General features: G+C 33.6%; 1 protein-coding gene across 4 annotated transcripts in view; it reads left to right on the plus strand.

The window, feature by feature from the left end:
- The window catches only part of GRIA2 (glutamate ionotropic receptor AMPA type subunit 2), a 154,448-nt gene that overhangs the window by 123,653 nt on the left and 5,730 nt on the right, over nt 1–25,065 (plus strand). For all 4 annotated transcript variants that reach the window (XM_063107550.1, XM_063107547.1, XM_063107549.1 and 1 more), the window contains 5 exons: nt 46–150; nt 841–951; nt 2,477–2,683; nt 3,173–3,543; nt 8,161–8,359. In XM_063107550.1, the coding sequence (XP_062963620.1) occupies nt 46–150; nt 841–951; nt 2,477–2,683; nt 3,173–3,543; nt 8,161–8,359 (993 nt within the window). The remainder of the gene's footprint in view (nt 1–45; nt 151–840; nt 952–2,476; nt 2,684–3,172; nt 3,544–8,160; nt 8,360–25,065) is intronic.

A 25,065-nucleotide genomic window follows, 5' to 3' on the forward strand; every position in this document is an offset into this window, starting at 1 on the left:
GTTGAAGTAAATTTATAATTCTGCTTTTCCCCATTTCCTCTTTAGGTTCAGGTAGAAGGTCTCTCAGGAAATATAAAGTTTGACCAGAATGGAAAAAGAATAAACTATACGATTAATATCATGGAGCTCAAAACAAATGGGCCCCGGAAGGTAAATCCTTAGTTGTTCAAAGGCATTTCTCTCTGTGTGGGGAGGTGGGTTAGGAACCTATCATCTCACTCTTCCAAAGAGTTCTGGAGATGTGTATTTACATAGACAGAGTTTAAAAACTTCCAGAAACAGATATATTTTTGAATTTTTTTCCTAAATCAAATCTATTCATTTCTGGCAAATAACACTGAATTATAATATTAAAAATAACTGTAAGTAGGACTGTTACACTTTGTTTTTTATTTGAAAGTAGAAAAAGTCTTCAATGAAAAGAGAAAAAAACTATTGTTGAAGGTTTATGGTTCAGAAGAGAAAAATGGCTGGTGAAAATATGCACCCAAATATTCAGTTCAACTTCTACTTTTTAACTGTTTGGGCTAAAATGCCATTGCTTGGGTTTTATTTATATTTCTACATGTTTACTCTCAAGCAATTACTCTTAGAGAATATGAAAAGTGAACATGAGACAAGCCATGTTTAAGAATTGCGTGTGGTTTTTTTTTTTTTTTAGTTTCCTTCTATTCCTAGTCAAATCATATATATACATTATACATGTATATGTATGTAAGTACGTATGTATATGAAGCCCAAATTAATGTGGGTGTAATTTCGGATTCAGACATGGATTTGAAAATAATTAAACAGTTTGCTAATAGAAAGATCATTTATCCATATGCCTGCCTTTTTCAGATTGGATACTGGAGTGAAGTGGACAAAATGGTTGTTACCCTTACTGAGCTCCCTTCTGGCAATGATACCTCTGGGCTTGAAAATAAGACTGTTGTTGTCACCACAATTTTGGTAATTAACTACATATGCCTCTGTTCTACTTTATTTTTTATTATGAAAAAAATATCTGCCAAAGAAAGTTGCTGTTCATATTTTAGGACAATACTGTGCAGCTTTTGCAATGTTTTAATCATTTATTGCATATTTGACCTGTTAAAGATAATGCATAAGATCTAGCAAAAGCATTCAAAATGTTCCCTATCCTTTTCAAGACTGAAATTTAGCTTGACAGAAAATTCATACCGTGGTGCATGCACAGCTGAACAATTGGGGAAAGTCTTGAAGAGTGTTCCTCACATTTCCTCAAGCACTTGACCTTCCCGTTCCCACCCAATTCTGGGTAAAATTTATCTTCCTGTTTGTTACACGGTATCATAATGTTCTCAATTTATCTTCCTTGATAATAAAAAATGAACTCCTTAAAGACTAGGACGATTTCCCTTGTTTTTACCCCAAGTTTCAACACAGTGGCTAGGACAGATCTAGTGCAAAATAAATGTGTATTGAATGAATGAGGCACAATTGAACTGGATCATAAACATCTAGGCTTTGGACAGATGGAAAACAGACGTGGACCATCATGACAAGCTGCTGGTGAAATGAAATGGAGAAAAGGGGGCTCATTATAGGACATGACTTTGTATCAGATTTTGTTTGTTTTATTTAGCAGTGAGGTTGTGAGCTTATGGGATTAGTTATCCTAACAATATTGATATGCAAATATAAATAGGCAAAAAAGAGATTTGGATAAAAACATTAGGAGACACTTGGAAATCTAATAATTGCAAGTTAGACATTTGAGGATTTTTGCTTTCATCACGCCATTGAGAAGAATTATCTCACCGAGAGCCCAAATACTCTTCCTGCCAATTTCCAATGGAGAGTATTGGACTGTGTTGAATCTTTTTTTCATGCTTCCTCTTTCTTATGATTACAAAGTTAGGCTACTCTCTAGCTATCCTTGTAGCATCATTCTAGGATATTGTAACTCACAGAGGAAGTGAGATCTGAAGCCTGTGGGAGAAGAATCAGTACATCACCATGGCAACTGTCCTTTCATTGTGTATCTCTGTGTATCACTGGCCATGAACCTGATTTCTGCATGAACCTTATTCTAGGAGAAGCAGTGACACAAATTTTTGACTGAATGCTGGTTATTGTGATTCGTGTAACCTTAATCTTGAATAAGTGTGTGATGAATCTAGAGTTGAATAAAGTCGATGTTGAGCAGCATTCTTCTACTCTAAGCCCTTGGAAATACAAATGACAACGGGGAAGTAACAGTGTGTGATTTTGAACATCTTGTTCACTCTGCTATGACTAGATACAAGCCATCTCAATGAAATATAATGATACAATTTTAGGACCTTTTCTTGGAGAAACATCATGCTTAAATTTTTCCTCTAATATTACTCACCATTTACATTCTGCATTTCTCTGGCAAACAGATCATTATTGAACAGAAGATTTAATTTAATGAGAGTACATAATTAACACAGGTATTTTTAATCTGCTAAAGCACAGTCTTTCTGTATAGGAATCTCCATATGTTATGATGAAGAAAAATCATGAAATGCTTGAAGGCAATGAGCGCTATGAGGGCTACTGTGTTGACCTGGCTGCAGAAATCGCCAAACATTGTGGGTTCAAGTACAAGTTGACAATCGTTGGGGATGGCAAGTATGGGGCCAGGGATGCAGACACGAAAATTTGGAATGGGATGGTTGGAGAACTTGTATATGGGGTAAGTAAAGCTCTTCTCATAGATAAAGCCATTTAATTTGAACAGTTGTTGACAGAATGCCTCCCTTCCCTGCAAAGTATCTATGTCTGAGGTTGTTGGGTTCCCACATTCCTCTAGGAATACTATCTTAGTTCCTTGAGAACATTTGAAAGATTGAGGCTGAAGCTAGAAGTAAACATGTCAATTAACCAAAACAGGCATTTCATCTTCCTGAAGCAAATGGGCCATATGTATTGTCCAAAGGCTGCAAAGGCATAAATGCAGTGTAGATGTGAAATTATCATAGTTAAGCCAGATGGGTATATTGTATATTCGTAAAAAGGAGGGATATTTGGGGAACAAATTACTTTTTTACTGGGATTCTATCAAAGAAATAATTATTGCCATTTCTCTGATTTCCTTTTCTTCCCCTTTGACCCAATGATGCAACCATGATTCCTTTCTGACCATGACTCCAGGTACTATTACTTTCCTTTGTTTCCCTTACAGAAAGCTGATATTGCAATTGCTCCTTTAACTATTACCCTTGTGAGAGAAGAGGTGATTGACTTCTCAAAGCCCTTTATGAGCCTCGGGATATCTATCATGATCAAGAAGCCTCAGAAGTCCAAACCAGGAGTGTTTTCATTTCTTGATCCTTTAGCCTATGAGATCTGGATGTGCATTGTTTTTGCCTACATTGGGGTCAGTGTAGTTTTATTCCTGGTCAGCAGATTTAGCCCCTACGAGTGGCACACTGAGGAGTTTGAAGATGGAAGAGAAACACAAAGTAGTGAATCAACTAATGAATTTGGGATTTTTAATAGTCTCTGGTTTTCCTTGGGTGCCTTTATGCAGCAAGGATGCGATATTTCGCCAAGGTTGGTGACTCACCTGCTTCAACTTTGTGCATTTTAGGTCTCAAGTGGATATTCATGGTGTATATGAATTCACTCTAAAGAAGTAACCAGCTGCCGATTACCTGTCCAAGCAGTTTAAGACTCTTAAAGGACATACTCTTACCATCGGCATAAGCCTGTGAAATATCTGAACAATGTTCTTTGAATGTTGATCATATATTTCCCTGGTGAAATTATACACACCATGGAGAGGCTATAAAATGCATAAGGTTCCTATCATTCCATGCCTTCTTGGAGGGGTACCGTGTTTTTGCTGCATATTCTCATTTTACAGTCATCTGTGTGTTGATCCACAGACCTGTATATGGGAAAATGGGCAACATTATTCAACTGCAAAAGCAGCAACTTGTTAGACAAAACATCATTGGCACACATCCCATCTCTTATTTTCCCTTCATTAGCTCATGGAAATGATATGAGAGAGATACTTCAAAATTTATTGTTTTTCAAGGTTAGATCACTAGATTGAAAAGAAAGTGTGACAATATATTGTCCAAGTATCTAGAAATACATGGAGGGGACTGACTCATTACAAAAGCCTGTGCCATATTAAATGGTGATACACACTCATCATGGAATAAACTCATATATCTCTATTCTCATTAGGATATGTTAAGCCCTGCACTAGAAAGCCTAATTATAATAAATCTGTCACAAAGCACATATTGCTTTTATGTTACAGACATGAATAAGAATGATAGCGATGTTTAGTTCTCAGGAGGAATAAATCACACTTTTTCCAGTGTGATTACTTCAACATTTAAAGCCAAAATGATTATCAGTCTACTGGCACATTTTCATTTGGGCTCTATTATTCTCCTTTGATTCTATGGGATATCTTAATAACTAGTGAATAAGATGCCTTTTCTGATACTATTTCATTATGTTGTCAGTTTTTGAGTACTTTGGTAAATGACAAGTGATTAATTTCAAAAAACTATATGAAAGCCTTCAATATTGATGTATTTTGCAATCATTTTACTATTTGCTACCCAGTGAGGTAAAGAAAGTACAACATAAAGGCAGAAATTATCAATGGTTTACTACTCTGATATAGGTAGTTATTTTTAAAAATCACATTTTTATGAGTGGTGTGGATCCAAAATATCTTAGTTCCATCAGTTTTCCTGTGGCTTCTCTGTGGGACTTCACTGAATTAGAAATGTGCCAATGTTATTTGTATGGTGTGGCATATGTGTGTGAGTGTATGTATATATATTTAACCTCTGACAAAATGTATAAGATTCATTGTTTTATCTCTGTATTTAGTTTATCTGATTTAAGTGAAAGACATGAAGAGAAGTTTCTAATAATGAGGGGGAGAAAACCCACCAAATTGGGTTCTCAGAGAACATTCTGATCTTTAAAATAATAAATATATAGTTCACCTTTAGTGAAGACTACTAAAGTATAGTGTTACCTTAGTTCTAAGATATAAGGCAGTTTTCCCGGAGTGACATACCCTTTGCTCTGCCTTTTGGATAAAGTTGGGAGAAGTGTATGGGGGTTCATTATGAAGTAGGACATATTGGCTAAGTTCTGGTAGATGGACCCTCAGGCCCTTCTCCCATGCATCATAGCACTGTAGGTAGTTGTTTTGGTCTCCAGTGCCTGATAAGTTGTGGGTAATCTCTTTGCACTGAGGGGCTGGAGCACAAGGTACACTGAATAATCTGTGTTATCTCAAGGTCTACTGTGACATATGGACGACTTCTCATTTTCACCAAGCATCTTCCATAATATGATTTATTTTTTTTCTGGGCTTTTGATTTCATTCATGAATCATGACACTATAATTTCACATGTAGTAACTTTTATTTCCCGGTAAGATAAACAAAATTTAAATAGCATATTTTTTTTCTTGTTATTCATTGATAGTTTTTTGCCTTAGAATATAAGCAAAATTCAATATATTAAAAAAATTTTGAGGTACACATCTTTTGCTTTATGTTATTTATATGTGCATTTGAAAATTGAACATAATACATAGAATTGGTAAATTAATGATTTTTAATGAATCATTAAAATTCTATTATTTTTTGGAATGAAATAAGTGTAGTTCAGAAGAAGAGCAGAGCAGCTTATTATCTTTAAAAAAAGCATGAAATGCACAGATCAATTTAGAAATGTTCATTAAATATGTAAAAAATATTTATCATCCCTTTCCAAGTAAAGTATGATATGAAACTGTATTATTAATGTTAAGAGAACACATTTAAATTGTAATCTAGAATGATTTATTGAACTAACTGACTTGGTCATTTCTCTGAAATTAAGTTTGGAATAATCTAACTATAAGATATAGTTTTGTGAAGAACAGAACCACAGAAATCATGACAGCAAGATGTGATAAAGATTATTTTTATTATTCTTCCTGCCTCTGGTTTTTTTTCCCCCCACTATCTCTAAAGGATTCAAATGAATATAAAAATGCACATCATTTTAAAAATAATTACTTAATAGTGTTTAAAAATAAATTATAGTGTATGCACATTTATTTGCTCCTTTAGCGCATATGCTGAGAGGTGAAAGTGTTGTTTTTAATTATTGAAGTCATTTTTGTTTGTCACTACAAAATAAAATCGAACTTGCTCCTCTGCGTAAAATTTCTCAGGATCTCTTTTAGAAGCACTAATTGATACTTTAAAAAACATTTAAAAGTAAATCATAAGTTGCTTAAGTATTTTTCACTTTTGAATGATTTATAAGCCCAATAAATTTTTTGAGATATCGCATACATTTTAAATCAATTGACATATTTAATCTCATTAAATCTGATTTTTGCACTGGTATAGAAGATAGCGTATGTCTTTAACTTACAACAACTAAAGCAGAGTAACCTTGTAAAAATGATTCTTAAAGATATTGTAAAGTAACATGCAGTGCATAGAGTCAAAAACAATTATTATATAATCAGCTTTTGTTGTAAGGGATTTAAGTAATCAGGTACTGAATCTGTCCTCTTAAATACAGGGTACATGTCAGACATTTATACATCCCAATGTGTGGGGATAAATAATGAACATTCTGAGCATGACTGTATCTGTATAAGGGGCTTTCCAAATGTAAAATATATTTAATATTCTTTTCAGAGTATAAGTGAGATGTGTTTAACTTTTTCCATACTGTCATATTTATTTAATTCTTTGCATCTTCTAGAGACTTTATGATGAAGGCTCTTAATTATATTTTTTGTTTTTCAGTGCTCTCTCTCTTTTATTTTAACAACAGGTGTTTTTATCTTAAAAAAAAAAAATCTTTCCTTTTAAATTAGCTTCCCTCCATTTTTTGTTTGTTTGGTTGGTTTATTTTACAAATATTACTCAATGTGACCTAGTATCTATTTTATCAAAAGGTACATTTCTTACTGTGTTATCAGGACCCTTAGGCCATAAGTTGCCAAATTTTTATGATTTTTATTTTTAGAAATATTACCTCTTCATCCTAGTGAGTCTAATTGTTAGACATAGAGTTATTGAAAACAAAGAAAATCATCATTTCACAATGTATATCAACAAAATAAAATTTAAAAAAAAAAGATTTGTTAAAAGCTTAAAAATATAAAAAAAAAAGAAAATCATCATTTTGTTGGTTTGTTAATATTACACAAATTCTTTAGTTATGTGCAGAATCCCATCAAATCTTTCAAAATAGCACAGGATATATCAGTACACACAGTATACATTCAGTGTCTACCTATCTACATTTATCTACTTTAGGTTTTAAAGTAAATTATTAGAAATTCATCAAGCTTTTGAAAAGTATTCTATGTAGGAATTAATAGTCACAGAGATATTATTTTGTTATATATATTTCAAACTAGGAATTTATATCTTGACCAACTTTTAAATGTTTAATTTGTTTTCTTTGAGTTTCCTTTTTTCTTAAGCAGGAGACATAAAGGAACAGGTCACAACAGTACCTGCTCTGAAGGCATCTGATTTTTATTCATTAAGAGTTATATTTTATGTCATATCTTTGTTCTTAGAATCATTTTTTCCCAATTTCTCTCTGTAACTGTGTCTAATAATTAAGTTTTTGCACACACAAAAACCTAACAAAATTTGGAGTCTTCTGGAGGGTTTCGGAACGTCACTAATGGGAGGGTTTCTTTAGCATTTAAAGCTACATCTGTGGTGCATACTCTTTTTTAAGAAATATTTTATTTTGTTTGTAAACATTCTGATGAGTTTTGCTGGTGAATTGAGATTCTCTTGTTCATATTTACTTAGGTGGTGAGTGGATAAAGTAATATGAATATTGGATGAATTATCTGTACATTTCTTGAAATTGCTTTGTTATGGGATTATAAACCATAAACTATTTGGGCATTACAACTGTGAAATAATCCCAGATTCTGAAGTTTTGGCCCCTGGGTATGTCATCAAATCTAGCTAATCTGTACTCCTTGCCCAAAATGTTTAATCCTTTCTGATTTCATTAGGGAGCAGATATATTGAAAAGTATAAAATTAAATATTTCCCTGTAAGTCAATATTTGCATAACACTGCTGACTTGTTTTTTTTTTAATGAGGTCATTCATTTCACTTTACAAATCCATTTCATACTTGTTATTAGATCCCTCTCTGGGCGCATTGTTGGAGGTGTGTGGTGGTTCTTTACCCTGATCATAATCTCCTCCTACACGGCTAACTTAGCTGCCTTCCTGACTGTAGAGAGGATGGTGTCTCCCATTGAAAGTGCTGAAGATCTCTCTAAGCAAACAGAAATTGCTTATGGAACATTAGACTCTGGCTCCACTAAAGAGTTTTTCAGGGTAAGAGATTCTGCTTGGTATCTTCTGATTTTGTTTTTAAAATTTAACCTGTTTGAACTTTGCCCCTCTCCCACGGTGTATGCAAAGGTGCTACGTGAAAGTCGCTTCCATCTCTGTCTCTATCTCTATTTCTCCTCTTGACCGTGTCTCTACCCCTGATCATTCCCTATCTCTATCTACAGCTCTATTTCTACTTTAGGATTCCTAAAGAGAAAAAATTCACGATGTTACAATGGAATATTACTTTTATAAAAATGGATTGTCCTCTTGGAACGGAACTGAAGCAAAGTATATTTAAGTTTAGATTATCATTTTTTAATCAAAAGGGTATTGCTTTTTGTATTATTTTAAATAAATAGGACTGCACCTATCTATCATAGTTTTTAATGGAAAAACCCACGTTCAAACCTGTTATAATAATTCTATGTCAGTAAATAAATTATGTTCATATGTAAAAATTGTGAATTTTCTGTGCAAATACTCCAGAAAAAAAGACTAGCAAAGGCCTTCAACTTCCTAACTTTTCAAACAGGTAGCGTAATTATAATGTGTCTAATATGTGTAGGTTCATTTTTTCTTTTAATTTGTGACCTTATACTCTCTGTTTATAGGAGAAGCCCAAGGGCCTGATGTTGGCATAATTTTCTTTCATTTTACTTCTTTCTCTATGGAGGAATTCATTCTATTAAAATGTTTAAATACAGCTGATTGACTTAGGTCATAGGACAATATATGTGACATATGGTGATCTCTGATAATCCACAAATATCTTTGAACATATCTGAATTTGAGTGAGATCTGTGCCAATTTATTCCAGAATTAGAATTAAGACCTCCAACTGGCCATATGTTGAAGCAATAATTTATACTTTGAGGACTGTCTCATACTACATTGCCTTTGGTTTCTTTTCTAAATAACTTTGTTTGGGGTTAAGGATATGATGGGAGAAAAGCTGCTGGGGACAGAACCACAGCTAATAATGGTAACTTGGATACGTGTGGGGAGTGCAAGACTTTGATGATTTCATTAGGTCCTCATTTAAGTGCAGAAGTGTAGTCTATCTATCAGTAGCTTTTTTGACTTTAATGCAGATCTAAGTATGAATGTTATAATACAGATTTGGTACTAATGACACTTAATTATCACTTCTGGCCATATATGTAATACGTGTATGAATACTGTTGATATAATAACATAGTGCTCTAGCTTCATCATAACAATGGATTTTTTAAACAAATTAGAATACTGCATTTTTCCTAATTTGAAGTGTATTTTGAAGTATTTTTATAATTAGTACACAATGTTGCTTGTTTTTATATTATTTGGGAAAATAAGATTCTCCCTTTTGAAGTAAATGAAATTTATAAATGATGCAGGAACCTGTTATAACATGGTTTTAAACTGATTAAAATCAACACAACAGTAAAGGAAAGCTACCATAAAGCACACATCACCAAAGAGAATAGGAGCTTGTCATATTAATTATTTCATTGAAATATATGACCGTGTCCATTTGGGAAATTATGTATGCAAAAGGTTTGTTTCTTCAAGTTGTATTAAATTTAAAAAGCATTGTTAGTTCATGAATAATTTTAAACAATTTGGCTAACTGTATTTTTTTACTTGATAGTTGGGTGTCATGATAACAGTAAGAAAAATTTTAGTTATGCTTTTTAACCCCCAAAATGTTTTCTAGGATACTGTGGCTTGTCACCTGTATCCATCAAGTTTCATACCTTTTTACATTGAGTTTTTTGCGTTAGTATAGGGAAACTGAGTAATAGATTTCCTTTGAACAAAGTATTTCTATTCACTGAATGTTATGTAAAATGTATTGAATGACATGAAGCTAATTCAGAGACATTTAAAAGACAAAAAATACTTGACTTTCATTAACATTTTTTCCTTAAATCCTAGAGTGCACTGCAATCTGTGTATTAGCTGTAGTATGGTTGAATTTCTAAGTTTCTGGGAGGAAATGTTGCAAAGGAACTTCTTGTTTCTATGCCTAAAACTAACATCCACCACACATCTTGGGTCCATTCTCTCAGTCAACTGTCCTTTAGCCATAGGGACTTTCAGGGCTCCTGTGTAAGGTAGGATCAGGACACGGTGAAAGCTGGCAGATTGACTATCACGGTGCCCAGCCTACCAGGAAAGAGAATATAGATAAAGTGGGCTGAAGACAGAGTTAAGACATGCATTGTACACTTTCTTCTCTGGCCATCTGTCATGCTTACTTCCAGACTCAATAACCAGAAAAATAGCTAATTACATGCAGAAGAAGAAACTTTTACCATTTGCTAATCTTTAAAGTTTTAACTTTTATTTTATGTTTCAAATGTGGCTTAATTTTGCTTTATTGATAGCTTTTTCCTTCTTGTGATCTTCTATAATTAGAGATTTGTTAGTTATATTATTGGTACATTTTTCTGCTATTACTGAATTTATCAAGTCAACTTTCTGTTTTTATCATAGCAAGAGCTTTGAATTTAGCATTAGAGAAATTGATTGGAGACGTTAAGTCATTGTCTAAATTTTAAATGATAACTAACCAAAGAATAAAAAATAACTTTAGGCCATTTAGAGATTAATGGTCAGCTCTAAAATAGAATTCAGTATTCAGAACTTCTAGTCCTTTGTCTCAGGGTTAATTGGCTCATAGAAATATGTCTTTGTTGAGGTGAAAGCAAATTATAAGATAAATATTTCATCTACTTTACAGGGATCTGTTTTGTACTAAGGTGATGCCGATTGCTCAGTTAAAGCCTGAAATGTTTTAAAATTTCAAGTAAACAATGTAATAGTAAACTAGGTTATATTAATATTACCTTTAGTGAAGTCAGTGAGTATATAATGTTTCTAGAAGTTCAATTTAAGCTGTAAAATTTCTAATTTAAAATCTATACTTTCCTTCATGATAATTAGTAAATTAAACATTAATGAAATATTTATATTGTTCTGCTAGAAAGAGAGAGTAAATAGAGAGCAATCTTGTAACCACCAAGAGATGTGAGGAAAAAGTGTATGTACCTTCATTTCTGCAGTTTTCTGTTTATGGAACCTGTGTATATTCTTATACAGAGTGAATGATAAAGTCTGACTTATTTGGGAGTTGCTGATCATCCCTAATTGCAGTGCCATTGTAGCATACCTATAATTAAGAGATAATTAAGCTTTCAATTACAAACCACTATTTTTAGAGCTTCACATTTCAATAATTTCTTCTCTCAATGAAATAGGACAGATCTCAAATTATATGATTTTGTGTAGAAAATGATTTTATGGGGCCTATATGTGTCATGTTTCCATTGAAACTTAGATTTTTAGGACAGGAAATGATTTTTGTACTTATACTATCAATCCTTTTGTATGTACATCTGTCAATCCACTAAGCACAATTATTAACTTGCGGACAGGAAGTACCTCTTCAAGTCTATCCTAAATCCCCCACATTGCAATGTACTTAAATTCTTCTGGTTCTCTCCTCTGGGAGGATGTGGGCACAGTGTATCCTCTGAAAAAGTGGTCCACTTTAATGATGCTAATGTTGGAAGGAAAAGATTTTACACCATTACTTAAATAAAGGTATTTTCCTTCTTATTTAATGATGTTAATTACTCCAATTGCAGAAGATAAATTTAGTCTGCTGATAATCCATGAAACTAAACTGTTGTGACCTAGCATTGTAGACTTTTTACAGAGTTTAGAAATAGTATAAATGATAGATAACTAGTACTAATGAAGCTGTTCTCTGGACCAGAGTGAATTTTTCCTTTTATATATATGTGTGTGTGTGTGTGTGTGCGTGTGCATCTTTCTCTCTCTCTCTCTCTGTCTATATATGTGTGTGTGTGTGTGTGTGTGTGTATGTATGATTTGCTGAATAATAATTAAGTTTACCAGAGAATTATAATAATTGAAATTATCCTTTTAAAGGCAGCAACTTTTTTTGCAACTCTCTCTATGGCATAAAATACACCTATTTATGTTTACGTATAAAAACACCATTCAATATAATTACCAACAAAAATGTTCTAGCTAGTATGACAGCTTCCCTATAGGACTATATTAAGTGCTATTTCATTAAAGTTGCATTTTCTTCCAGTTACTGTTTGCATTTAGCAATAATATAGCATGATTTCTTTATTGATATGCTATATAGAACAGATTTCACTAATTTGTGGTTGTTCTCCATACTTATTTTATTATTTCTGGTATTGCTAATGATTTCTCTGGCACAGTTACCTTTATTGCCTATTTCTATGCAGGCAGAAATATGTATGTCTAGCTTTCTGTATATCAATACAAATTACATATATATTATATCTTTCAAGCCTTTTGGAAATGAAGTGAGTGTAGCCATATGTATTTCTATATACGTAGACAGTTACTCACATCACAATTAATCCTTTATAGACTTGTCACCCATGCTTAAATATTTGTATAATTTCTAAAATAGTAGCCATTGAATAAATGCTGAATGTGAATAAATAAGCAATAAATAGCACTGTACGCATATGTTTAAGTCACTCATACATGGTTAGTCATATCTATTACAAGTGTATCTTCCTCAATTTTTTAAAGGGGCTTGATTATAGCAGAACAATCTGCACCACTGAAAACTCTCACATGCCGAAGCCTTCTCTAGATGATCCTGGACAAGTTAAAATCATTTCCTCTCTGGCTGGAAGTTTTTCTTTCCCTGACATATTAACTTTTCTCACATTCAATAGAATATCTGAAGAAGCGTTGAATTCCAAAAGACTTTAAGGATACATTTACCCAAAGCTGCCTGGGAGGAGCCTGTGTTCTCTCATTTCAGCTAACTAGCTGGGTTAACAGGGTAGGAAAGGTCAAAATTGCAGAAGACTTTGCCATTGTTTTCTTTAAAAATTATTACTCAGTTTAAGAACTATGCAGTTCATTCAGCAGTTCACAGATTTCATAGGCACAGGAAAGTAAAGAAATGTAAGAAGAGACCATCTTGAATCATGTGTTTTCAGGGACCAAAGCACTAGGAAAGGAGTTATGTCTGCTTGTTGAATTATGATTATTGTGCAAAGTGGTAGCTTTTCCCAGGTTAAATGTGTGATTTTGGTCATTCTCTTTCTACAGCTATTCTCTGCAAATGTCAGTGTGTTCTTAACCATCCAATTGTGTTATTTAGAGAACCACCCTTGTGATACACAAGCTAAATAATTTGACTCTAATCAGATTATAGGAAGCTTTCTATTATTGTCTGTACCAAAGAGAAAGCACTCCTTTTCATACCACCAGCAGATCATGAGAATGATTAATCTAGGCAGAGAGGTTAAAATAATACAGAAATAATTTGGGACTAGTCTTTCATCAAAAAACCTTTTTAAAATTCCTTTTTAGATGCTTTAGAGAGAAGATGAATTTCAGAATAAATTGTACAGATACTTTACATGACTTAGTGTTCAATTCACTTTATCATTGTGTTTAAGTAAAAGAATCATCTCTGCCTACCTCTGCTGGATTTTTCTCATTAGTTGCCATGGTAATCAACACAGTCCCAGAGCTCAATAGAGAACAGAATTATGCAACCATTTAAATGTATCAGAATAAGATCTCAACCAAATGTAAATATTGTTGATAAAATTTTGATAATTCTTTAATTATACTTATATTTGAGAAAAATGTGATAATAATTTATTGTTCACATTTCCAGCAAATAATTTTGCTCTGAATTCTACAAAGTGATTATTCAAAGCACAGTTCCTTGTAAAGGTAGCTGCATATTTTCTTGGGGAAATGAAATTTTAGAAGTAAAATGAAAATTGGGCAAATCAAGCAGCAATGTCAAATATTCTCAGGGATCCAAAATATATTTCAGGCTTTATTTAAAGAAACAAAGAAATTATCTTAGTAGAGGGTGTTTTTAGACTTTGCTATATATAAAATCTCTCTCAATGTTGCTTCTTTAAAAATATTGGCTAGAATTAAATTTTGCATACTAGCACTAAATAAATTTTTTTTAAAAACTAGGGGTAGGCATGAGTATTATGCTTTCAAAATTAAATATACCAATCATTAAAGTATTGCAGACATTTTAATATGGCTGACATTATAAATTATAAATATAAATGAAAAAATACCTTTTCTTAACTGTGTGTTTAAAGTTATTGTCCTATATACAATATTGCACCAAGTGCTTCTCTTACTAGTCCTTCATTCTTGACATGACAAAAAGAATGTGGACTTGGTCATTGCTCACTTTCCTGGGGCCAACCTACACTTCACCAGCTGAGATGCCAAGTAGATAAATTCCCTTCTTGGCACCTACATTCTGCACTTCTGGTCTGAAATTCCTTCTACAAAGAACACCAGAGCTTTGATTGAAATATTTTGGCTTCTGGTCAAGATGGCGAAATAAATAGTCCCAAGCGTCCCTCTCTCCCACAAATCAACCAATTTACAACTATTAAAAAGCGACGACATGGGCCGACCCGTGGCTCAGTTGGGAGAGTGTGGTGCTGATAACACCAAGTCCAAGGGTTTAGATCCCCTTACTGGTCATCGTTAAAAAAAAGAAAAAGCGACGACAGCCAAGCTGGGGACACTGGAGCTCAGGGGAAAAGAAGGAAAGACCTATGGAGTTCATGAAGGTAGGAGAAGCCATGGTGAAAAAAAGAAAGGATCACTGCCACCATTTCGAAGCCTGACCACTTCAAGGCTGGAGCCCACAGAGCAAGAGCTGGCAGAAGCCACAGCTGTGTCCTTCCTATGAAGTTACTTGGAGGCAGCAGGGGAGATGAGGGCCTTTGTGGCCCCCAGGCCAGTTGGACCACTAACAGGGTTCCTGTGGACTGACACTGGAGGGAGGAGCCACAGACAACTGAAAAAAGGAGCCACTCAGAGGCCAGTGAGTCATCCCAAGGGACCAGTGCATGGCCTGCCCCATGGGAAGTGTTTGGAGTGCGGGTGGTGGGGGAGAAAGGCCCACTGGGGGAACATTGGGGCACAGCAAGAACACTTGATCTGCCCCCTAAGCAGCACAGGACCACTCAGTGGAGACTGGTTAGGAATACAGAACTGCAGGGGATGGGGTTTGCTGAAAAGACTCAGGCCCAGACCAGAGTCTCCAAACAACCCAGGTGTACAGGACCTCACAAGACCAAGGTCAACAGTTAAAACCTGAGCTGCACAAAAAGTTTCCTGCAAGGAAAAAGCCGCAAAGCAGCAATTTAGCTCAACTACAGGGCACAAGTGCTGGTCCCCACAGGAAGTTCCCCCATTTTAGAAGTAAGCAAAGAACAACACATTAGCTCCAGTGCAGAGTTTAAGTGGTGGGAACAGTGAATAATCCAACACAGGACTGAAAGCAGAAACAAAATACCCACAGATCAGAGACAAAGTCTGATAGTAACTAGTAAAGGTCTAAAACCACCAAAGAACACCTATAAAACTTAGAAGGACCAGAAGTCCCCTGGGCTCCTGAGCTGGGGCAGTGGGGACTGTGTGCCTCAGGCACCCCTGACAACTGCAACCAGCCCGGCAATGACCACTGAGCTGCTGAAAGAAGCGCCCTGGGCTCCCCTTCCTGACTGAGGTGTTGCCAGGGGCCTCGACCAAGACCCCCTCCTTCCTACTCCTCTCACCCTATTTCCTTTCTTCTTCCCTCCTCCCTCTTCCCCCATCCACTCTGCAACATCTTAAAATGTAAGAAAATAGTACTATTAATAACTAAATAAATTTTTTTAAAAAAGAATGTGGACTTAAGCTAAACCTTTTTATTTGGAATGCAATTTTTAATGATGAAGCAACTTTGATGTTTTTATTAGAAAGATTCAGACCAGAGTCATTAAACATTTATTTCAGGATACAGATACACTTTCTGTGTATGGATTAGTAATGTAATATTTGACGGTAAGAAATGTAGAAAGTACCGTGGTCTTTGATTTACCAAAGGGATTCATACTGATAAGCCAAGGAGTCCATCATGTCTAATATATATTAGAGTATTTTCCTGGGTACTGTCTGACTTTTGCAAACATGTTTCTTTTTATGTTATTCCCCTGAGTTCCAAGGTTTTTTGTTCATTTGCTTGTTTTAAAATCAAACTTGATCCTTTTTTTTTTTTTTTCCTAAAATCAAATTTTCTTAAGATTGCTAGAGGAAATTTATTCCTTGTATTGGGTCCCCTCCTTTCTTTCTTTTTGTAAATCCCAGAACATTGAAACACCACTCTGGAACTTGCTAAAACAGTGGTGGTTGGTTATAGAGCACAGTGTAAATGGTCTAATCGTGTTTTTATCTTCTAAAAACAACTGTGCTGCCCTTAAAATGTGTTCATTATAATGAAAAAGAATCTCATAGTCTTTTAAATTAGAAGTTAGCCCCAACACAACCGATTTTTTGCACAATTACATTCACCTTTCAAATGCTTAAACACACACGTGCACACAAAATTAAAATGCCCTATTCATATATTCATGTGTTTGAGGTTGAATCAAATAAAGTATGTTAGAAGCCAACTCTCACAGGAAGATAATTTCCTTCACTTACATGGTAATCTCTGATGGCCTGATCTTTAAACATAGGTGTTGGATTATAAATTAGCTCCCAAATTCTGTTCATATTAGAAATATAATGACAGTGACTGAGTTAACCACCCACATGATTCTTGAGTAAGCTTTATGAATATTAACTTACCACTTTTCTTATCATTCAATTCCATTTTGTTATAGTTTTTATTGTTATATAGTTTTTAGAAGTTTTTATAAAATTAAAACTTGCCTCCCAAGTATTTTTATTCTTTGGTTCTAATTCTAACTTAAGAATTTTCCTTTTCCTATGATAGATGCATCAAATATATGAAACCTACCATCTCTTTCTTAAATTTCTCATCTCTAGACTGCGTTCCCTCAACCATTCTTGATTATGTTTTCAAACCCTTCATTATATCTTTTTAATATAGGTTTGTCTGTGTTATTCTCATAGTGTGGTGTCTAGATCTAGGGTGTGATTTACTCTACTTATAGAGAATTTTGGCCTTAATCTGAAAATTCAGATGTCATTTTCAACCCAGACAATTGTGTTCTTCAGGCAGCACAATGTTTATAGGGTGGGGAGGAAGAAAATCATTTAACTAGAGCATGTATTATTCAATATTATAGTCTCACCATTCTCTATCACCCCATCTGAGTTTATTCTACTCACTTCCATATCCTGCTTGGCCCTCAAGGTATTTGAAATTAAAATATTTTATCTGGGCTCAATAACTCAATGGAATTAAACCTTCAAGTTTATTAGTTTTTGTGATGACTGCATTGAATTAATAGCTTGCTCTAAATTTGTGGTTTATTGAAAACCTAGGTGATTTTAATATGAATTGTGCTAAGCCTCATGCCTTCCATTCTGTGAATATGAATTGATTGAAGCCACATGCCAGATGTTGCAATCATTCCTGTTAAAGTTCATCTTGGTTTTTGGATTATTGCCCAAGCCCAGAAAATTGAAATATGGGTTCTGTCATCTACCATAATAATATCTGCAAATTTAAAATATTTGCCATGTATGTCTTCATCCAAACTGATGAGTAAAATACTGAACACAATGGGACTATGTATAGAATCGGCTTTTGTTCAGATTAGTATTTGTATATTAATAAATAATAATCAATGTTCTGTGAGTATGATTGACATTTTTATTATAAATCCACCTAATTGTGATAACCCTAACTTTTCCTCTAATCCACAAGTATAATGTATTTTGTGAAATACATTGATGATACTCAGATATTCTCTGTTCACAATGGACCTTGAATGGGCAAGTGAGTAATCATATTAAAAACTAAAAGATGTGGTCGTGGGGAATCACTTGCTCTTCCTCTTGCATGATCAGTTCACACTGTATGTGCACGTGTGCTCATATAGTTAGCACATAAGATAAAATTAGTAGGGCATTCTAGTAATGATACCATTTAGCATTCATCAGGGAATAAAAGCACATGCAAGTATTATTTGCATTTCAAACATTAAAGACATTGTTTTTGAAACAGAAAATCCTCAGAGGATATAATTTTATTAGTAATATATGCATTGACTTAACTTTATCCTTTTCACATTTTAGAGGAGTTTCAAAACACCAAAGAGAGCTCTTAGACTTAGCTTTGCTTCTAGTTGATTAAAATGCTGCCATTCATCTAATCTAGTCAAGGCTTAGTTTATTTGTATTTAAATTATATGCAAATATTTAATGGGATTTCTCTAAATTTTATAGTAATGTTGTTTAGTGACTTTTTCTTTTTAACAGAACAGTATTTAACTAAACACTATGTGCTTGAGTAGTTTTGTGGTTTAGTGTATGAGATATAGACATGTATTGAAGATTTGTATATCCAGGTCTTGTTCCTGATTCTTCTGTGGGCTAACAAACTATGCTGATTTAGGCAAGTTACTTAATCTTTCTGAATTTTTCTTCTAAAATAAAGGACTTGGAATGTAATATGTGATTTTTAAGGTCTGTTCTAGTACTAAAATAATTTGAGAACTTCAAGTTGTTAAAAATTCTAATAGTACTAGTCTTTAATAAACACCATTTTGATTTTTAAGAAGCTGAGAAATTGGATTATTTTAGTGCTAGAAATACAGTTCGATGTGAATCTTGTTATATTACTTGAGAATTGGTTTTATTTAAAATAATAGATTAATCATATAGAGAAACTCTCAAGAAAACAAATCAAACCACACCTCTGTAAAGTATTTTGTTAATTGTAACTTTTTATAAATACCTAATTTATTGCATTTTAATTTAAAAAAGAACGAAACATTGTGAGACTCCATATAAAATACTCATAATTACCTCATACATCTGATTTTAATGATTTCAAAAGTATTTTTCACTCACTTGATTCATGACTTCATGGAACTGACAGTTTGAATATAATTTTTTTTAAATATTAAATGCAAAAAAATACAGGGTTAAATATAAAACTTTAATAGAGCTTAATGAGCAAAGGAATGTCTAAGGAAATATTTTTATTAACTTCATTCAAGAGTTTGCCATTAATTTTTTTTTCATGTATGAAATAAATGGTGCGATGTAAAGGAAATCAATATATAAGCAAAAACTCATGGTTTTTAGCCAAGCAATGAGTAAGAAGTGGTAAGTTGATAGAATTCAGCTCTGTGAAAATCTTTACTGGTAAAATGCAACTTTATTATATATTAAATTTTGTAATGTTAAATATTTAATTTTTTCTCATCTTCCACATTTCTATCTTCCATTTTTTTAATTTCCTAAGTACACAGACAACACATGAATGCAGTCTAGTTATGAAATTGGAACAGAAATTATAAAGTAAAAACTGAAAGTACCTCTTGATTCCCACACACAAACTCATCATACATAGAAATATGTCTATATATATGTAAATATAAAGACTAACAGTATTATAATCATTCTAAAAAGATAAGCAAGTACTTCAAAAAGTTTATGGAAAGGATCATATTATCATTTAATTCCATTTTTTCTATGAACTTTTTAAAGTATCCCCTCATATATTATTTTGCAATGTGAATTTATATCTCACAAGATGCCTTTGAGTTACTATTATCTACAATCTACACTATTGCTTTAAACTGCTATATACTATGTTTTAATTGTTGTAAAAAGCACACAACATAAAATTTACCATCTTAACCACTTTTCAGTGTACAGTGCTGCAATGTTAACTATATGTATATTGTTGTGCAAGAGATATTTAGAACTATTTTTCTTGAAAAACTGAAACTCTGTTCTAATTGAAATTCATCCCCTGCCCACACCCCTCCCCCTAGCAACATGCCTGGCAGCCCCCATTCTACCTTCTGTTTCTCAGTTTCTGACTACTTTAGATATCTCATTCAGTATAATTGCAACCAGGCAGTATTTGTCATTTTGTGACTGGCTTATTTTATTTAGCGTAATGTCCTCAGAGTTCATCCATTTTGTAGCATGTAACAGGATTTCCTTCTTTTCTAATGTTGAATTATATTCTTTTGTATGCATATAGCACATTTTGTTTATCCATTCATCTATCAACAGACATTTAAGTTGATTTTACCTTTTAGATATGGTGAATAATGCTGCAGTGAACGTGGGTGAGCAAATATCCTTTGAGAGCCTATTTTCAATTCTTTTGATATACTCAGAGTGAGATTGCTGGATTATATGGCAATTCTCTTTTTACTTATTTGAAGAAACTGCACGCTGGTTTCCACAACAGCTGCACCATTTTACATTCCCACCAACAGTGCACAAGTGATCCAGTATATCTTTTTCCTTGCCAACACTTGTTATTTTGTTGTTGGTGGTGGTGGTGATAGTGACCATCCTAATGAGTGTGAGATAATGTAATTGTGGTTTTGATTTGCATTTTCGTGATGATTAATGATGTCGAATATCATTTTATATGTTGAGCTTGCTGGTCATTTGTATATCTTCTCTGGAGAAATGTTTATTCAATTCCTTTACCCATTTTTACTCATGTTGTTTTTTGTTTTTGAGTTGTAGGATTCTTCATATATTCTGGATATTAACCTCTTGTCAGATATATGGCTTGCAAATATTTTCTCCCATGCCATAGGTTGCCTTTTCACTCTGTTGATTGTTTTCTTTGCTAAGCAGAAATGTTTAAGTTCAATGTAATTGCATTTGTCTATTGTTGCTTTTGTTGCCTGTGCTCCTGGTGTCGTATCAAAGAAATCATTGCCAAATTCAGTGTCATGAAGTTTTTGTCTGATGCTTTTGTCTTTAACCCATTTTGAGTTAATTTTTTTTATATGGGATAAGATATGCTCTACAGATTGTATCATGCATAATAATTATGTATGATATATGTACTTGAAATACTGAACACTTTAGATTTTCTAGATTTTCTTCTCTTTCATTTTTGTGTCCGTATAGTTTTTACTCACTGACGTGGAAAAGTAATATCAAAACTCTGAGACAAGAGCCAGGTTAAAAAGCAATTTTTTAAATATTATTTTATTGTTATTTGTGTTTTGCAACATATTCTCAGATCACATCCTTAAAATGAATTTGCATGTTGAAATTTAAACACAATGTTTTATTTATATACCTGTATACTGTGGGATAAGTGTGTACCAAAGCCTTTCATTAGCATAGCAGTTAAAGCTCCTGAAATGGGGACAAGGTGGACCTATCTTTTAGGTATTTCACTTCTTTTAAATAACCTGGAAAAATACTTTTCAGGTGTGTTGAAGAGATACATAATGTTTTATTTCAAAATTCTCATTAATGGAAGTGGTTTTTATTAGGAGAATCCCTTTATAACAAGACCACTTCCAGTGATGTTCAAAGGCATGAAAGTATGTTTGGCTCTTTTATCAACATAGTTCTATTCTTATCTTCAAGCCTTTTTTCTACTAGTGTCAGAGGAATAGTTATCCTTTTTTCTGTAAAGCTAATATCCTCACCTTGGCCTTTGGCAATATCTCTTTCTGATTGTGAAAGACATCGCTGTCAAATTTATACCCTAATAATGTCTTTAGTCTTTCCATCTACAGAGGCCCCTTCTTCCCAGCCTTCCATCTCTGCTCAGATTTGCTGTAATTTTGATGTCTTTCTTGTGACAGTGTACTTCTTTATTTTTTATTTCTCTTTTCCTTTTTATTAGCTAATAAATTTATAAATTTGTTTGCTAAAGCCTTTATTTTTCACTCTAGCCATTTTTGCCTTTATGATTTCAAATCTGGTCTCCCTTACAGCTCTCTGTGAAAAATGCTTTCCTAAAGGAGCCACTTAATGCACTTCCGGCCAAACTGAAACATTTTGTGCATGTCTTTATGCTTCAAAGTATGGTGCTATATTTACTACCACTGTACAAATTCCTCTGATACATTTTCCTCCCTTAGTTCACAGAATCCCTTTGTTCACTATTTTCTCTTATTTCTCTAACCACTCTGTCCTTTGCTTCATTGACTTCTGAATTTCTGTCCATGGCTATGTAGTAAGGCTACGTGCTTTTCTCCTTCTATAACTTGTTTTGTAATAGTTTTGCAAAAATAGTTTTACAATTTTTTTTACATTTAAATATAATTTTCATTGAAAATATATGACTATGCGAACTATTGAAAGATGAAGCTTCAAAGGTCAATGTTATTTTAGCTTATTCAAAGGAATATTGGAATGTTTAAGACTCTTCCAATGATGGACAACACAGAAAGTAAAAGGAGCACTGAGCATAAAATATTAAGATTCTCCTGATTTGATTTGACTGTGTGTTCTTTATATGGAAAATTATATTTAAGTAGAAAATGGACAAGAAATGCACTATAGAAGGGGGCCCTACTGTTAAAAAATTAAAATTCCAAAATTTTAAAAATATTGAATTTTTAAAATTCCAGTCTCCAATAAATGACTATGACTTAGACCATACAGACATTTTTGTAGGGATTGCAAATTTATAAACAACTATGAATGACAGAATGAGATCTACGTGAAATTTTTTTTGGCTGCCAATACTTGTGTTTTCCTGGGATAGTTTGAATCTTTGCTGATAATGAGGCAATCAGCTATACTATGAGTTCCACAGGAAGGCTGAAAAATCAGGCAAAAGGAAAGATAGTTATCGTTTGTCTTAAATACAGGTTTTTATAGAATGTCAACCAAATGCACTAGAAAATATAGGTGATTGATGCACTCTCATTTTTACATTTAGGAGGCTTTAGGTCGAGTTCTTTCACTCTCAGATAGAGTTGCCTTCCTATTAGCTGATCTACTGCCTCTGTCATTGTGACTTTTTTAGAGGGAAAAAAGACGTTTTCATGAAAAGTATCTCTATTCATGTTTGAAGTAAATATGCAAGCTAGAGATTATCCGCAATGGGGAGCACAGTTCTAAAAACTCTCTAAATGAACTCCTGGGGTAAAACCATGTCAGGCATTTGGAAATCTTTCAACTTCCATTCTAGCAAGAAGTGTTCTGCTGTCACTGTGAAAAGATACTTTGATATTTTATTAGAAGTTAGTGGGTAAGCAAGATTTTTTTGACTGTCAATTGTTTAAGAATTAACAAGACTAAGGGCCTGCCCTGTGGCTCATTTGGGAGAGTGTGGCGCCAGCAGCGCCAAGGCCGCAGGTTCGGATCCTACATAGGGATGGCTGGTGCGCTCACTGGCTGAGCGTGGTGCAGACCACACCGTGCCGAGGGTTGCGATCCCCTTACCGGTCAAAAAAAAAAAAAAAAAGAATTAACAAGATTAAGTGGTAAAGAATATCTATTTTGCAGTACCTATATTTCCTACTAATTACTGAGTGAATGTGTACGTTTTTTTTTAAAAAGCCATTTTTTCCTAAGGGGGAAAGGCTTATTTAGCTAGTAGAAAAATTAATACATATATTACTGTATAAGAGGAAGAGATAAAGGTAAATTGAAATTACTGTTGGCTTCTTCCACAGAAAAAGAAGCTATCTTTATCTTAAGTTTAATTAATCACATGTGTTTAGTTTGCAATTTTCCCAACAATGCTAGACAACGGTCATATTTTTCTTTTTTCACTTTGAGTAGATATTAAAATTCTACACTGTTATTTTCTGTGAAATATTAGTTGAACTGATGTGCCTATTAATAATTTCAAAGCATGGAAAGGGGTTTGAATAACTATATTCAGAGTCTTGAGTCCTTAAGAAACACAGGGAAGCCAGTAATATCATATCTGAACTATAGGCGTCACTTCTCTTCTCATCAAAATGTGATGGCAGATGTCATCTTAAAGAAATTCAGTTTATCATGCTCCCTGAAGGAATGCTTGTCTTTCAGTCAACACGTAACCTTAAAAAACGCAGTCTTCCTTGGCCTACCTGTATTGGCAACTGAAAAAAAAAAAAAAAGAAATCTGTATACAAGGGGTCTTCAAAAAGTTCATGGAAAGATTTGTATTATCTTTTTAAAAATTTTTTAAATATTTACTTGTACATATTTGTGGGGTACAGTGTGTTGTTTCAATACATGCATATACTTGCACAATGATTCACTTAGGGAAGATAGCATTTTAACTCCATTTTTCCACAAATGTTTTCAAGTACCCTCATGTTCAGGGTCTTTAAATCTATTGATAAGCAATACTTAGATTTGGGGGAGAGGTAGAAAAGGTGGTGAGATGATTCCTAAGAAAAAATAAGAACTTCTACTTAGGGCCATCTTGGCAACAGGAGCTTGGAAACCAATGTCCCAGCCCTTTGTCTTCCTTCTGCATTGCATCAGGCTTTTCTCTCTGGACCGGAATTCAGATTAATATTACAAATGATAAGAAAGTATGTGGTTTATTTAAAAAGTCAGTATAGTTTGCCTGTGTTCCCTTGTCTACTGCACTAAAATGTGCTCAAATTTAGACATTGCTTAGGAGGCTAGTGGTTATCATTGCCTGGCACTCATCTTCAAAGCCCACACAAAGGAGCTAATTGAGATAATTTGATCAGTATTTGATTTGCATTTTCCAGACAATTGCTTAAATTTTCTGGGTGCTTTTGATGTAGAACAATGTGTGTATGTAACATGAATTGCTGAAATTCAGAATTTTAATAGGAAACACTATTTATATACATTACCTTAGTTGACCAGATGGAATGTTGTTAACCCAGGGGGGAAAAATGTATTTTTTTTTTCTTTTTAGTCTATTTGTAAATATATTTTAGGAAATGAGCAGTCTAGAGGCTAGAGTAGTTAGGAAGATT

Source organism: Cynocephalus volans, chromosome 9 (genome assembly GCF_027409185.1).
Source record: "Cynocephalus volans isolate mCynVol1 chromosome 9, mCynVol1.pri, whole genome shotgun sequence".
NCBI lineage: Eukaryota > Metazoa > Chordata > Mammalia > Dermoptera > Cynocephalidae > Cynocephalus > Cynocephalus volans.